The 12,404-nt window shown below is 37.0% G+C and overlaps 2 protein-coding genes across 2 annotated transcripts; both read left to right on the top strand.

Moving 5' to 3' along the window:
- The first annotated feature begins 113 nt into the window (after nucleotides 1-113).
- LOC138330728 (uncharacterized) lies at nucleotides 114-3,985 on the top strand. Its single transcript, XM_069278252.1, has 2 exons — nucleotides 114-174; nucleotides 2,519-3,985. Exon 2 carries the CDS (start codon nucleotides 2,870-2,872, stop codon nucleotides 3,983-3,985), a length of 1,116 nt encoding a protein of 371 aa, XP_069134353.1. The 5' UTR covers nucleotides 114-174; nucleotides 2,519-2,869.
- A 2,719-nt stretch (nucleotides 3,986-6,704) lies between these two features.
- Nucleotides 6,705-11,950, top strand: LOC138332155 (uncharacterized). Its single transcript, XM_069280140.1, has 2 exons — nucleotides 6,705-7,049; nucleotides 9,668-11,950. Exon 2 carries the CDS (start codon nucleotides 9,682-9,684, stop codon nucleotides 11,416-11,418), a length of 1,737 nt encoding a protein of 578 aa, XP_069136241.1. The 5' UTR covers nucleotides 6,705-7,049; nucleotides 9,668-9,681; the 3' UTR covers nucleotides 11,419-11,950.
- The last annotated feature ends 454 nt before the right edge of the window (nucleotides 11,951-12,404 follow it).

The raw sequence follows: 12,404 nt of genomic DNA on the forward strand, positions 1-12,404 counted from the left end.
CAAGGATTTAAAAGTCTCACTTATAAATCCTTGCCGATATGTGATGGTCATAGTATCACTCAACTTGTACATGTACTTTGAAAGTCACATGATATGTACTCTGAAAGTCACATGGTACGTACTCATGGGTCAACACGAATAATAATAACGTCAGCCTCTAGGGTGCACGTCTCGGTAAGTGTTGTGTTAATCATAATGTTAGTGTTTCTATTTATATCAAATATCACCCAACCATGATTAAATAAGATGACTTTTTAAAGCAACAACAGTACATAAAAATGTAACGAAATACCGATAAAAGTTAATAAAAGAAATGAAAGTTTGATATGTTTTTCAATTATGACATACGTTGCTCAGAATGTATTGCTCATTTTGAGTACCAAAAATGTTTTGTAGTATATAAAGCTAAATGCCAAATGAGATTATATACAGTTGTATTTTTGAAGATTTTGAATCCTACTTAATTTCAGTTGTACAAGGTAATCCTTATTCTGTTGAAGTGTACTTTACTGTGTAACAATCGTATGATAATACATATTTTACAAACGTTAACATTACAGTATAGCCAATAATCTGTTCATGTCCGGAATACAAGGACTTTCCGGTGGTTGGTTTTGATTCTATTGCATTCATTACATTATACGGATACATATTCTACGCCTGTAGTAACTGAAGGGGGAAATACTCATTTAGTACATCCTATGACAAAAGACTGGATTCTGAACGTCACCATTGCATGATCTATTTGTAATCTTCATGAAACTGAATATCGTTTTCAATACACACAGATTTCCGCGACAAGTCACATTTTGTTCTTTTAATATAACAACATTGGGTGGAAATGAAGATAGTGTTGTGATGTGTCCCTCGACGTGATATGTTACGATGTCATAAAACGGGTCTCATGTGGAGGTTTAGTTTAAACATATTTTATTAAAACAAAAGGATTGGGCACAAGTTATTTCAACTTATATCAAGCCCTCTCCAACAGTATTACATATATACATAATCAACATGTGAAGGTGATGTACTAAACCCATTTATGGCCTTGTTGAGAAGGCACTATTGCTTCATAGTATTGTCTCGTGATTCGGCTTTGGCTCGGTTCGGGCACTATTCCATCCCTGACCACAAGGATTTATAAGTGATATATACGTCCTTGCTGACCATAATAGGTAAATAATGTACACTGTAAATATGTTATACGTTTTACCCGTGAAATATGATCCACACTGTAAAGATATTGAATGTTTTAAAATATCTGTTATAATCATTATAATATGCTGATAATTTGACATTTCTATGACTACTAGAAAAAATATCCAGTGCTGTTTAATATGCTTGATGTTTCTGTTGTCGCCTTTCGCTTTGCCTTGATCTGTGTGTGACCTAGATTTGTATGACTCTTATAACGCTCACTCTTCCTGAGCGTTTGGTTCTATTTCACCTTTTGGTTTTAAAGCGTATGCCGCATACATTTCATTATAATGCTAATTGTCTATCATTAAATTGACTTCAAATTCAATGTTATGTCGGTAGTTTTCATATTGATATATATATATAGTCCGCATTTATATTTTTCAAAGACCTACTCTAACAACAAAATTTGAAACGCAATTCACACAATATTTAATTGATTGTGATTATTACATTGAAATTGATAGCAAAAAATAAGACCATCCTCAATTGCGATTTTTTTCCTAAGGTTCGAGGACAATATCTACGTAAACAAGATAATGTTATCGCCAGTGGTATTCGTAGCAATGTTGATAATGAAGGTAATATGTCGGGTTATTATACGCTGTTCGCTATATCAAAACAGCATCAAAAAGTAATCTATGAAAGTTAGATAAACGGACATTGTTCAAAGCCCTTGATAATACATGTATATATAAAATAGTGTTATTCACCGGGCAAATATGTTGATACTGTGACCAGTTTATTACTAGCTGTTGACGTTTTGCTACCTATTTGAATAACATGATCATATCATATGATCAAAAATTCAAATGTCTAGCAAATATCAACGAAAATTCCGAAACCCGTATTAACGATAGTATACATACATATACAGTTGTCCCAATCTATGTTTTAAACAAGCCAAATAACTCATTCTGATAAATGGACACCTGAAAATGGGAGGATTCCATTTAAATATTAATTTAAATGGGAAACAGACCAGTTGTATTTTGTACATATTTAGTTGTGCTTCATTATTTGCCACGACAAAACAGTCTTAGAAAATACGATTTGTACTTAAATATCAATGAATAGTTAAATACAAAACACATTTGAGTTGTGATTTGGCGGCCGCACTGATCCACACGAAACTCAATATAATTGAACCAACCTTTAACTGTTGAATGAGACATCAGGGAATGGAAAATTAAAATCACCATACATATTGCTCCCGTTGGGTAAATGGTAAATTAAAATCAAAGTATGTACCTGAAACATTTTCAATGACAAAACAAAAGTTCTAATATTTTTTTAAGATTTTCTCTTTTGTTGTTGTCAGAGAGGTCGTCCAACATGGCAGAAATTCGGGCACCCATTAAATCACCGACCGACAGGAGACAGCAGGAAGACAAGTTCGTTTCGACTGAGGCGAGTAATACGCCCTTGCATCCTAAGACTATTGTATGTAAACCTTGTGAACGTAAAGGCAAAAAGAACGTTCCTGCACAATTCTGGTGTACGACGATCGATAACTTTTTATGTTCAGAATGTAAAGTCGGCATACATGATATGTTACATCCTGAGTGTGAACCAGAGTGCATCGAGAAATATTCAAGCAAACAGGATACATCGTTAAGTAAATGTCGAACGCACCACCACAAAACGATGGAATTTTTTCTGTGAAGATCACATGGAACCAATATGTGACAAGTGTAACGTCACCAAACACAAAAGTTGCAAGGTCGTTACATCATCAGAGGAGTTCGTTAGCGAATTCAAGAACAGTCCTGACGGGAAAGAATTTCATTTGGAACTCCAGAATTGTATGGACACATTGGAAGCACTAAGCAAAGATACTGACTCCCAAATTCAGACTATGTCTTGTGATAAAGAGACAGCACTCCAGAATTTAATGAATTTTCAAACAGAGATCGAAGAACGTGTTTATGCTCTACAAGAAGAACTGAAAGACAAACTGGAAACTTCGTACAGTGACGAGAGAGAAAAGCGTCAGGCATCCAGACAGAAATGTGAACAGATGAAGCTCGACATAAAGTACACTCTGAAGACTTCGGAGGAATTGAAGGATGACAACGCGACTATGATGTGTCTGATTTATAAGGGCCAGAATGAGGTAAAAGCCTGCAAGGACCTTGTACAGGAGATGGAAAAGACCTGTCTAACGACCAGACTGTCACATGAGTTCGACGCCTCTCGTTGCTTGAACAGCATCACTATGGGAAAGATTGTTATCCGCCAACATCAGCGGCAGCTACCATCAACGATGTATAGCGTTGTATTGTCGAAACGACGCTTGGAGGATCTAAGGAAATTCAATATAAAACATCCTTCAGACAAAAACCAATGCTGCGCGTTTGGAATAGTTTTCCTGTCTGATGGCCGAATAGTTGTAGGAGATAATGCCAATAAAAATGTTAAACTTTATACAAAAGATGGTGACTACCTGAGTCGCATGACGCTTACAGATGAATCCAGTGATATCTGCCTTATCGACGATTGCTCCGTCGCAGTGATGCTAGTGACCACTCGAACCATCTGCGTGATCAATTTCGAAAGCCATTCTAAGCCAGTTTCGACAAATATCGAGATATCAAACATAACAGAAAACTGTTTTGGATTAACATTCAACAACACGTTCTTTGTGGTGGGCACAGATAAACTATATACATTGTACCGTCAATGGGAGGCGAAGCGAAAAGGCTGCGTCACAACGAATCTAAATGCTTGCATCTCTGCAGCGATCGACAGAATGGTATGGTGTTCGCCGGTATTGACAACAAAGTAGCTATGATCCCATCAGAGGATAAGACGAGCATAAAAGCAGTGGATATTAGTGAGGTGGAGGGTGCAGCAGGGATAGACGTGGACAGGGCAGGCAATGTGTATGTGTGTGGAGGAAGGTCACAGAACGTCGTACAGATGTCTAAGGACGGAACCAACATCAGGACACTTTTGACCTCAGACGCCATCAAACGGCCGCGGGCGATTGCTGTGTGGAGAAACATAGTAGCAATCACATCAGAATCATTGGGCCAAAGGAACTTTGTTCATATGTTCCAGCTCGTTTGAATACACTAAACATGCACCAAGCATCGACACGAACTTTGAGAATGTGAACGTTTTGACGAACAAAATATGACTTCAGTGGAGCAACTATCCCGTGTTTTTATAATCCAGTTTATTGATAGGCCTATCTGATATTGTAAACATACGTCTATGATAATCATTCCAATAATATGCAGGAAACTTTGTTATTTTCCGTAAATACATTTCAAGTTTGCTCACCATCTTGCTTATCAGCGATATTGTAAATTAGACCTTTGGATAATGACAATCACTACCCAGACATTGTTGTGGAATATGGAAGAATATTACACTCCTAAAGAGAATTATAGTACAATTGTAATTAACAGTATCATATGTTAGATGTGCCAGTATTGGTTACCGACAACTGACTCAGTCTCCGTTTTCGTCGCCAGCGACTGACCGGAAGGGTATCAGAAAGAACGTAGAACTAGACTCATTTGATAAGACGTTTTCTGGACGATTTGAAATGTAAGCTTGTAATTTCATTAACAGAGAACTGATTGTGAACAAGATTGTGAATCCATTGTGTTACGTGTAGTTTTCCTTTTTTCAAAGAGCTTTCTATAATTTGATAAAATCAATAATAGCTAAAAGATCCAACTCTAAAAGCGGGTATCATAGTTTCTGGTCTCAATTTACTGACATACTAGCTTTCATACATTTGTACGTGTATCCAGGTTTTCTTTGCTTTGTCGCATAGCCAGACACGGAACTGATCAGAAATAACTCCCCCAAAGCGAAATGGGGCCAGGAGACTTTACATCATGATAGAAGAGTTAGATACAAGAAATGTCTCAATTTATATAATTTTTGCTTACATTCTGGGCACAAAATGCAAAGTCGTTCAGCGGAGTACTGTATCGGAAATACGTCTACCTCTGAATGTAGTCCGAATGGTTAGGTCAGCGGAGTAATGTATCGGAAATAGGTCTATTTCTGAATGTAGTCCGAATGGTTAGGTCAGCGGAGTAATGTATCGGAAATAGGTCTATTTCTGAATGTAGTCCGAATGGTTAGGTCAGCGGAGTAATGTATCGGAAATAGGTCTATTTCTGAATGTAGTCCGAATGGTTAGGTCAGCGGAGTAATGTATCGGAAATAGGTCTATTTCTGAATGTAGTCCGAATGGTTAGGTCAGCGGAGTAATGTATCGGAAATAGGTCTACTTCTGAATGTAGTCCGAATGGTTAGGGGACATTATCTACCTCCTTCACAGAGGTGAAACGATGAATACTATGAGAAACGGGATTGGGAAATGGGATTCTTTGAAGATGCTTTTCTTGATAATAATTTTTGTTATGGTTTCATGTTACTACATCAAGCATCCGGAGAGTAAAAAACGGAAAAGATCGCTTGGTGAAAGATCTAGTAGAAAGACATTCCGTCCGTAGCAATGTCAGTAACACCGAATGGAGAATATTAATGGACTTGCCGTAACAATATCGGATGAAGAAATCAAAACTATAAAGGGAGAATAATACAACATATATTCAAGATCCAACACGGTTAGATGTGTACTGCCTCCCCCTCTTGCGGATTTGATGATGTGAAAGAGAGAGCACCAATATCAAAGACGACAGAGAGAAACGTCGGAATATCTGGAGAAGAACCACCGACCTATGTAGCTATCGTATGTATCTGGCGAGCCATATATGCAGGAGACTGTTCCGGTGAGAAGACACTCGGATCTCCTGTGAGAGGTAGTCTGATGAAGTACAAGCAGACGATGATTACAAGCAGACGATGATGTACAAACAGACGATGATGTACAAACAGATGATGATTACAAGCAGACGATGATGTACAAGCAGACGATGATGTACAAGCAGACGATGATGTACAAGCAGACGATGATTACAAGCAGACGATGACGTACAAGCAGACGATGATGTACAAGCAGACGATGATGTACAAGCAGACGATGATGTACAAGCAGACGATAATTACAAGCAGACGATGATGTACAAGCAGACGATGATTACAAGCAGACGATGATTACAAGAAGACGATGATGTACAAGCAGACGATGATTACAAGCAGACGATGATGTACAAGCAGACGATGATGTACAAGCAGACGATGATCATCACCTTCTGAACAATTTAATTAAAATAAATAAAATGTTAATTTTCATAACGCGGGTCGTCTTATGTTTCCCGCCGTCGTCCTAAATGCCGCGCGGTAGTTGACTATCACTGCCCCAGAAGGCAAAACAGTGAAATGAAACCCAACTGTTATCATATATTACGCAGGAAAACTTGCATAAGCTTCATGTTATAACCTCATCTTAGGCCATCGATATATATTTTCTTATGTTATCTATGATTTTTAGAAACCTTTAAATTTTGCTCCGGAAAGGTAGTGGTTGTTTAACGTTGGCAAGTCAAATTGGAATTTTAAGCATAAGGTTTGGTAACATAATACACTATCAAAATGAAAAACAAAAATTCTAATACGAAGGTTCAACTTTAAAGTTTATTCTAATTCGTTAAAATTTTTTACAGATTTGAACCAACTTTGCAATCCTCTTTCTGTATCAGCACTCAGGTGACCGTCAATGCCTCTTGGGCCTCTTGCTTTATCTTGCATTTCAGCAAGGATTTACAAGTATCATTTATAAATCCTTGCTGATATGTGATGGTTATAGTATCTGTCATGTTGTACTTTGAAAGTCACATGATATGTATTCTGAAAGTCACATGGAACGTACTCAGACGTCAACACGAATAATAATAACGTCAGCCTCTAGGGTGCACGTCTCGGTAAGTGTTGTGTTAATCATAATGTTAGTGTTTCTATTTATATCAAATATCACCCAACCATGATTAAATAAGATGACGTTTTAAAGTAACAACAGTACATAAAAATATAACGAAATACCGATAAAAGTTTATAAAAGAAATGAAAGTTTGATATGTTTTCAATTATGACATACGTTGTTCAGAATATATTGCTCATTATAAGTACCGGAATTGTTTTGTAGTATATAAAGCCAAATGAGATTATATACAGTTGTATTTTTGAAGATTTTGAATCCTACTTAATTTCAGTTGTACAAGGTAATCCTTATTCTGTTGAAGTGTACTTTACTGTGTAACAAACAGATGATAATACATATTTTACAAACGTTAAAGATGCTCCACCGCTGACAAATGGGTTTTTTTCCTCGATGAAAAACGAGCAGACGATTGTGTATTTTCCTTCAGTTACAAAAATTACTTACTTACTAAAAGTTTCAGCTTCTGATTTAACTTCAAGATAAAATTATTAAAAATGATTAATTGCATCCCGAAAAAAATCCGTGTCTTATATGGAATGAAGTACTGATTGCGAATGCACCAGAAGCAAAATAAATTATCTTATATTATTTTTGTCTTAATTAGTCATATATATACACTATAAAACACCAATTATTGTTCGAATGGTGAGCAGCATCTTTAACATTACAGTGTAGCCAACAATCTTTTCATGATACAAGGGCTTTCCGGTGGTTGGTTTTGATTCTATTGCATTCATTACATTATACGGATATTTATTCTATGCCTGTAGTAACTGAAGGGGGGATACTGTTACCATTATCACAGTCACATGATTATGTAATTATATTCATTTAGTACATTATATGACAGAATACAGGATTCTGATTGGCTACAACAATGGGTACCATTTGCAATAGTGCCCACTAAATTGAAGGGGCGCGAAATTGATCGTAAATATATTGTGATGTCATCATTGCATGATCTATTTGTAATCTTCATGAAACTGAATATTGTTTTCAATAAACACAGATTTCCGCGACAATTCACACTTTGCTCTTTTAATATAACAACATTGCGTGGAAATGAAGATAGTGTTGTGATGTGTACCTCGACCTGATATGTTATGATGTCATAAAACGGGTCTCATGTGAAGGTGATGTACTAAACCCATTATGGCCTTGTTGAGAAGGCACTATTGCTTCATAGTATTGTCTCGTGATTCGGCTTCGACTCGGTTCGGGCACTATTCCATCCCTGACCATAATAGGTGAATATTATACACTGTAAATATGTTATATGTTTTACCCGTGAAATTTGATCTACGCTGTAAAGATATTGAATGTTTTACAATATCTGTTATAATCATTATAGTATGATGAAAATATGACATTTCTAAGACTACCAGAAAAATACAGTGCTGTTTAATATGCTTGATGTTTCTGTTGTCGCCTTTCGCTCTGCCTTGATCTGCGTGTGACCTAGATTTGTATGACTCTTACAACGCTCACTCTTCCTGAGCGCTTGGTTCTATTTCACCTTTTGGTTTTAAAGCGTATGCCGCATACATTTCATTATAATGCTAATTGTCTATCATTAAATTGACTTCAAATTCAATATTATGTCGGTAGATTTCATATTGATATATATATATAGTCCGCATTTATATTTTTCAAAGACCTACTCTAACAACAAAATTTGAAACGCAATTCACACAATATTTAATTGATTGTGATTATTACATTGAAATTGATAGCAAAAAATAAGACCATCCTCAATTGCGATTTTTTTCCTAAGGTTCGAGGACAATATCTACGTAAACAAGATAATGTTATCGCCAGTGGTATTCGTAGCAATGTTGATAATGAAGGTAATATGTCGGGTTATTATACGCTGTTCGCTATATCAAAACAGCATCAAAAAGTAATCTATGAAAGTTAGATAAACGGACATTGTTCAAAGCCCTTGATAATACATAAGTATATATAAAAATAGTGTTATTCACCAGGCAAATATGTTGATATTGTGACCAGTTTATTACTAACTGTTCACGTTTTGCTACCTATTTGAATAAATTATTCATATGATCAAAAATTCAAATGTCTTGCAAATATCAACGAAAATTCCCAAAACCGTGTTAACGATAGTATACATACATATACAGTTGTCCCAATCTATGTTTTGAACAAGCCAAATAACTCATTCTGATAAATGGACACCTGAAAATGGGAGGATCCCATTTAAATATTAATTTAAATGGGGGGATCCCATTTAAATATTAATTTAAATGGGAAAAATTGTATTTTGTACATATTTAGTTGTGCTTAATTATTTGCCACGACAAAACAGTTTTAGAAAATACGATTTGTACTTAAATATCAATGAATAGTTAAATACAAAACACATTTGAGTTGTGATTTGCCGACCGCACTGTTCCACACGAAACTCAATATAATTAAACCAACCCTTAACTGTTGAATGAGACATCAGGGAATGGAAAATTAAAATCACCATACATATTGCTCCCGTTGGGTAAATGGTAAATTAAAATCAAAGTATGTACCTGAAACACTTTCAATGACAAAACAAAAGTTCTGATATTTTTTCTCTTTTGTTGTTGTCAGAGAGGTCGTCCAACATGGCAGAAAGTCGGACACCCATTAAATCACCGACTGACAGGAGACAGCAGGAAGACAAGTTCGTTTTGACTGAGACGAGTAATACGCCCTTGCATCCTAAGACTATTGTATGTAAACCTTGTGAACGTAAAGGCAAAAAGAACGTTCCTGCACAATTCTGGTGTAAGACGATCGATAACTTTTTCTGTTCAGAATGTAAAGTCGACATACATGATATGTTACATCCTGAGTGTGAACCAGAGTGCATCGAGAAATATTCAAGCAAACCGGATACATCGTTAAGTAAATGTCGAACGCACCGCCACAAAACGATGGAATTTTTCTGTGAAGATCACATGGAACCAATATGTGACAAGTGTAGCGTCACCAAACACAAAAGTTGCAAGGTCGTTACATCATCAGAGGAGTTCGTTAGCGAATTCAAGAACAGTCCTGACGGGAAAGAATTTCATTTGGAACTCCAGAATTGTATGGACACATTGGAAGCACTAAGCAAAGATACTGACTCCCAAATTCAGACTATGTCTTGTGATAAAGAGACAGCACTCCAGAATTTAATGAAATTGCAAACAGAGATCGAAGAATGTGTTTATGCTCTACAAGAAGAACTGAAAGACAAACTGGAAACTTCGTACAGTGACGAGAGAGAAAAGCGTCAGGCATCCAGACAGAAATGTGAACAGATGAAGCTCGACATAAAGTACACTCTGAAGACTTCGGAGGAATTGAAGGATGACAACGCGACTATGATGTGTCTGATTTATAAGGGCCAGAATGAGGTAAAAGCCTGCAAGGACCTTGTACAGGAGATGGAAAAGACCTGTCTAACGACCAGACTGTCACATGAGTTCGACGCCTTTAGTTGCTTGAACAGCATCACTATGGGAAAGATTGTTATCCGCCAACATCAGCGGCAGCTACCATCAACGATGTATAGCGTTGTATTGTCGAAACGACGCTTGGAGGATCTAAGGAAATTCAATATAAAACATCCCTCAGACAACAACCAATGCTGCGCGTTTGGAATAGTTTTCCTGTCTGATGGCCGAATAGTTGTAGGAGATAATGCCAATAAAAATGTTAAACTTTATACAAAAGATGGTGACTACCTGAGTCGCATGACGCTTACAGACGAATCCAGTGATATCTGCCTTATCGACGATTGCTCCGTCGCAGTGATGCTAGTGACCACTCGAACCATCTGCGTGATCAATTTCGAAAGCCATTCAAAGCCAGTTTCGACAAATATCGAGATATCAAACATAACAGAAAACTGTTTTGGATTAACATTCAACAACACGTTCTTTGTGGTGGGCACAGATAAGTCTATATACATTGTACCGTCAATGGGAGGCGAAGCGAAAAGGCTGCGTCACAACGAATCTAAATGCTTGCATCTCTGCAGCGATCGACAGAATGGTATGGTGTTCGCCGGTATTGACAACAAAGTAGCTATGATCCCATCAGAGGATAAGACGAGCATAAAAGCAGTGGATATTAGTGAGGTGGAGGGTGCAGCAGGGATAGACGTGGACAGGGCAGGTAATGTGTATGTGTGTGGAGGAAGGTCACAGAACGTCGTACAGATGTCTAAGGACGGAACCAACATCAGGACACTTTTGACCTCAGACGCCATCAAACGGCCGCGGGCGATTGCTGTGTGGAGAAACATAGTAGCAATCACATCAGAATCATTGGGCCAAAGGAACTTTGTTCATATGTTCCAGCTCGTTTGAATGCACTAAACATGCACTAAGCATCGACACGAACTTCGAGAATGTGAACGTTTTGACGAAAAAATATTACTTCAGTGGAGCAACTATCCCGTGTTTTTATAATCCAGTTTATTGATAGGCCTATCTGATATTGTAAACATACGTCTATGATAATCATTCCAATAATATGCAGGAAACTTTGTTATTTTCCGTATATACATTTCAAGTTTGCTCACCATCAGCGATATTGTAAATTAGACCTTTGGATAATGACAATCACTACCCAGACATTGTTGTGGAATATGGAAGAATATTACACTCCTAAAGAGAATTATAGTACAATTGTAATTAACAGTATCATATGTTAGATGTGCCAGTATTGGTTACCGACAACTGACTCAGTCTCCGTTTTCGTCGCCAGCGACTGACCGGAAGGGTATCAGAAAGAACGTAGAACTAGACTCATTTGATAAGACGTTTTCTGGACGATTTGAAATGTAAGCTTGTAATTTCATTAACAGAGAACTGATTGTGAACAAGATTGTGAATCCATTGTGTTACTTGTAGTTTTCCTTTTTTCAAAGAGCTTTCTATAAATTGATAAAATCAATAATAGCTAAAAGATCCAACTGTAAAAACGGGTATCATAGTTTCAGGTCTCCATTTACTGACATACATGTACTAGCTTTCATACATTTGTACGTGTATCCAGGTTTTCTTTGCTTTGTCGCATAGCCAGACACGGAACTGATCAGAAATAATTCCCCTAAAGCGGAATGGGACCCGTAGACTTTACATCATGATAGAAGAGTTAGATACAAGAAATGTATATTTATATAATTTTTGCTTACACTCTGTGCACAAAAGTCGTCCAGCGGAGTGCTGTATCGGAAATACGTCTATCTCTTAATGTAGTCCGAATGGTTAGGGGACATTACCTACCTCCTTCACAGAGGTGAAACGATGAATACTATGAGAAAGGGGATTGGGAAATGGGATTCTTTGAA

The sequence above is a fragment of the Argopecten irradians genome, chromosome 9 (genome assembly GCF_041381155.1).
Source record: "Argopecten irradians isolate NY chromosome 9, Ai_NY, whole genome shotgun sequence".
NCBI classification, from domain to species: Eukaryota; Metazoa; Mollusca; class Bivalvia; order Pectinida; family Pectinidae; genus Argopecten; species Argopecten irradians.

Excerpts from the sequence above, each read along its gene's own strand:
- LOC138332155 (XM_069280140.1), top strand. The coding sequence starts at position 9,682 with ATGGCAGAAAGTCGGACACCCATTAAATCACCGACTGACAGGAGACAG.
- LOC138330728 (XM_069278252.1), top strand. The coding sequence starts at position 2,870 with ATGGAACCAATATGTGACAAGTGTAACGTCACCAAACACAAAAGTTGC.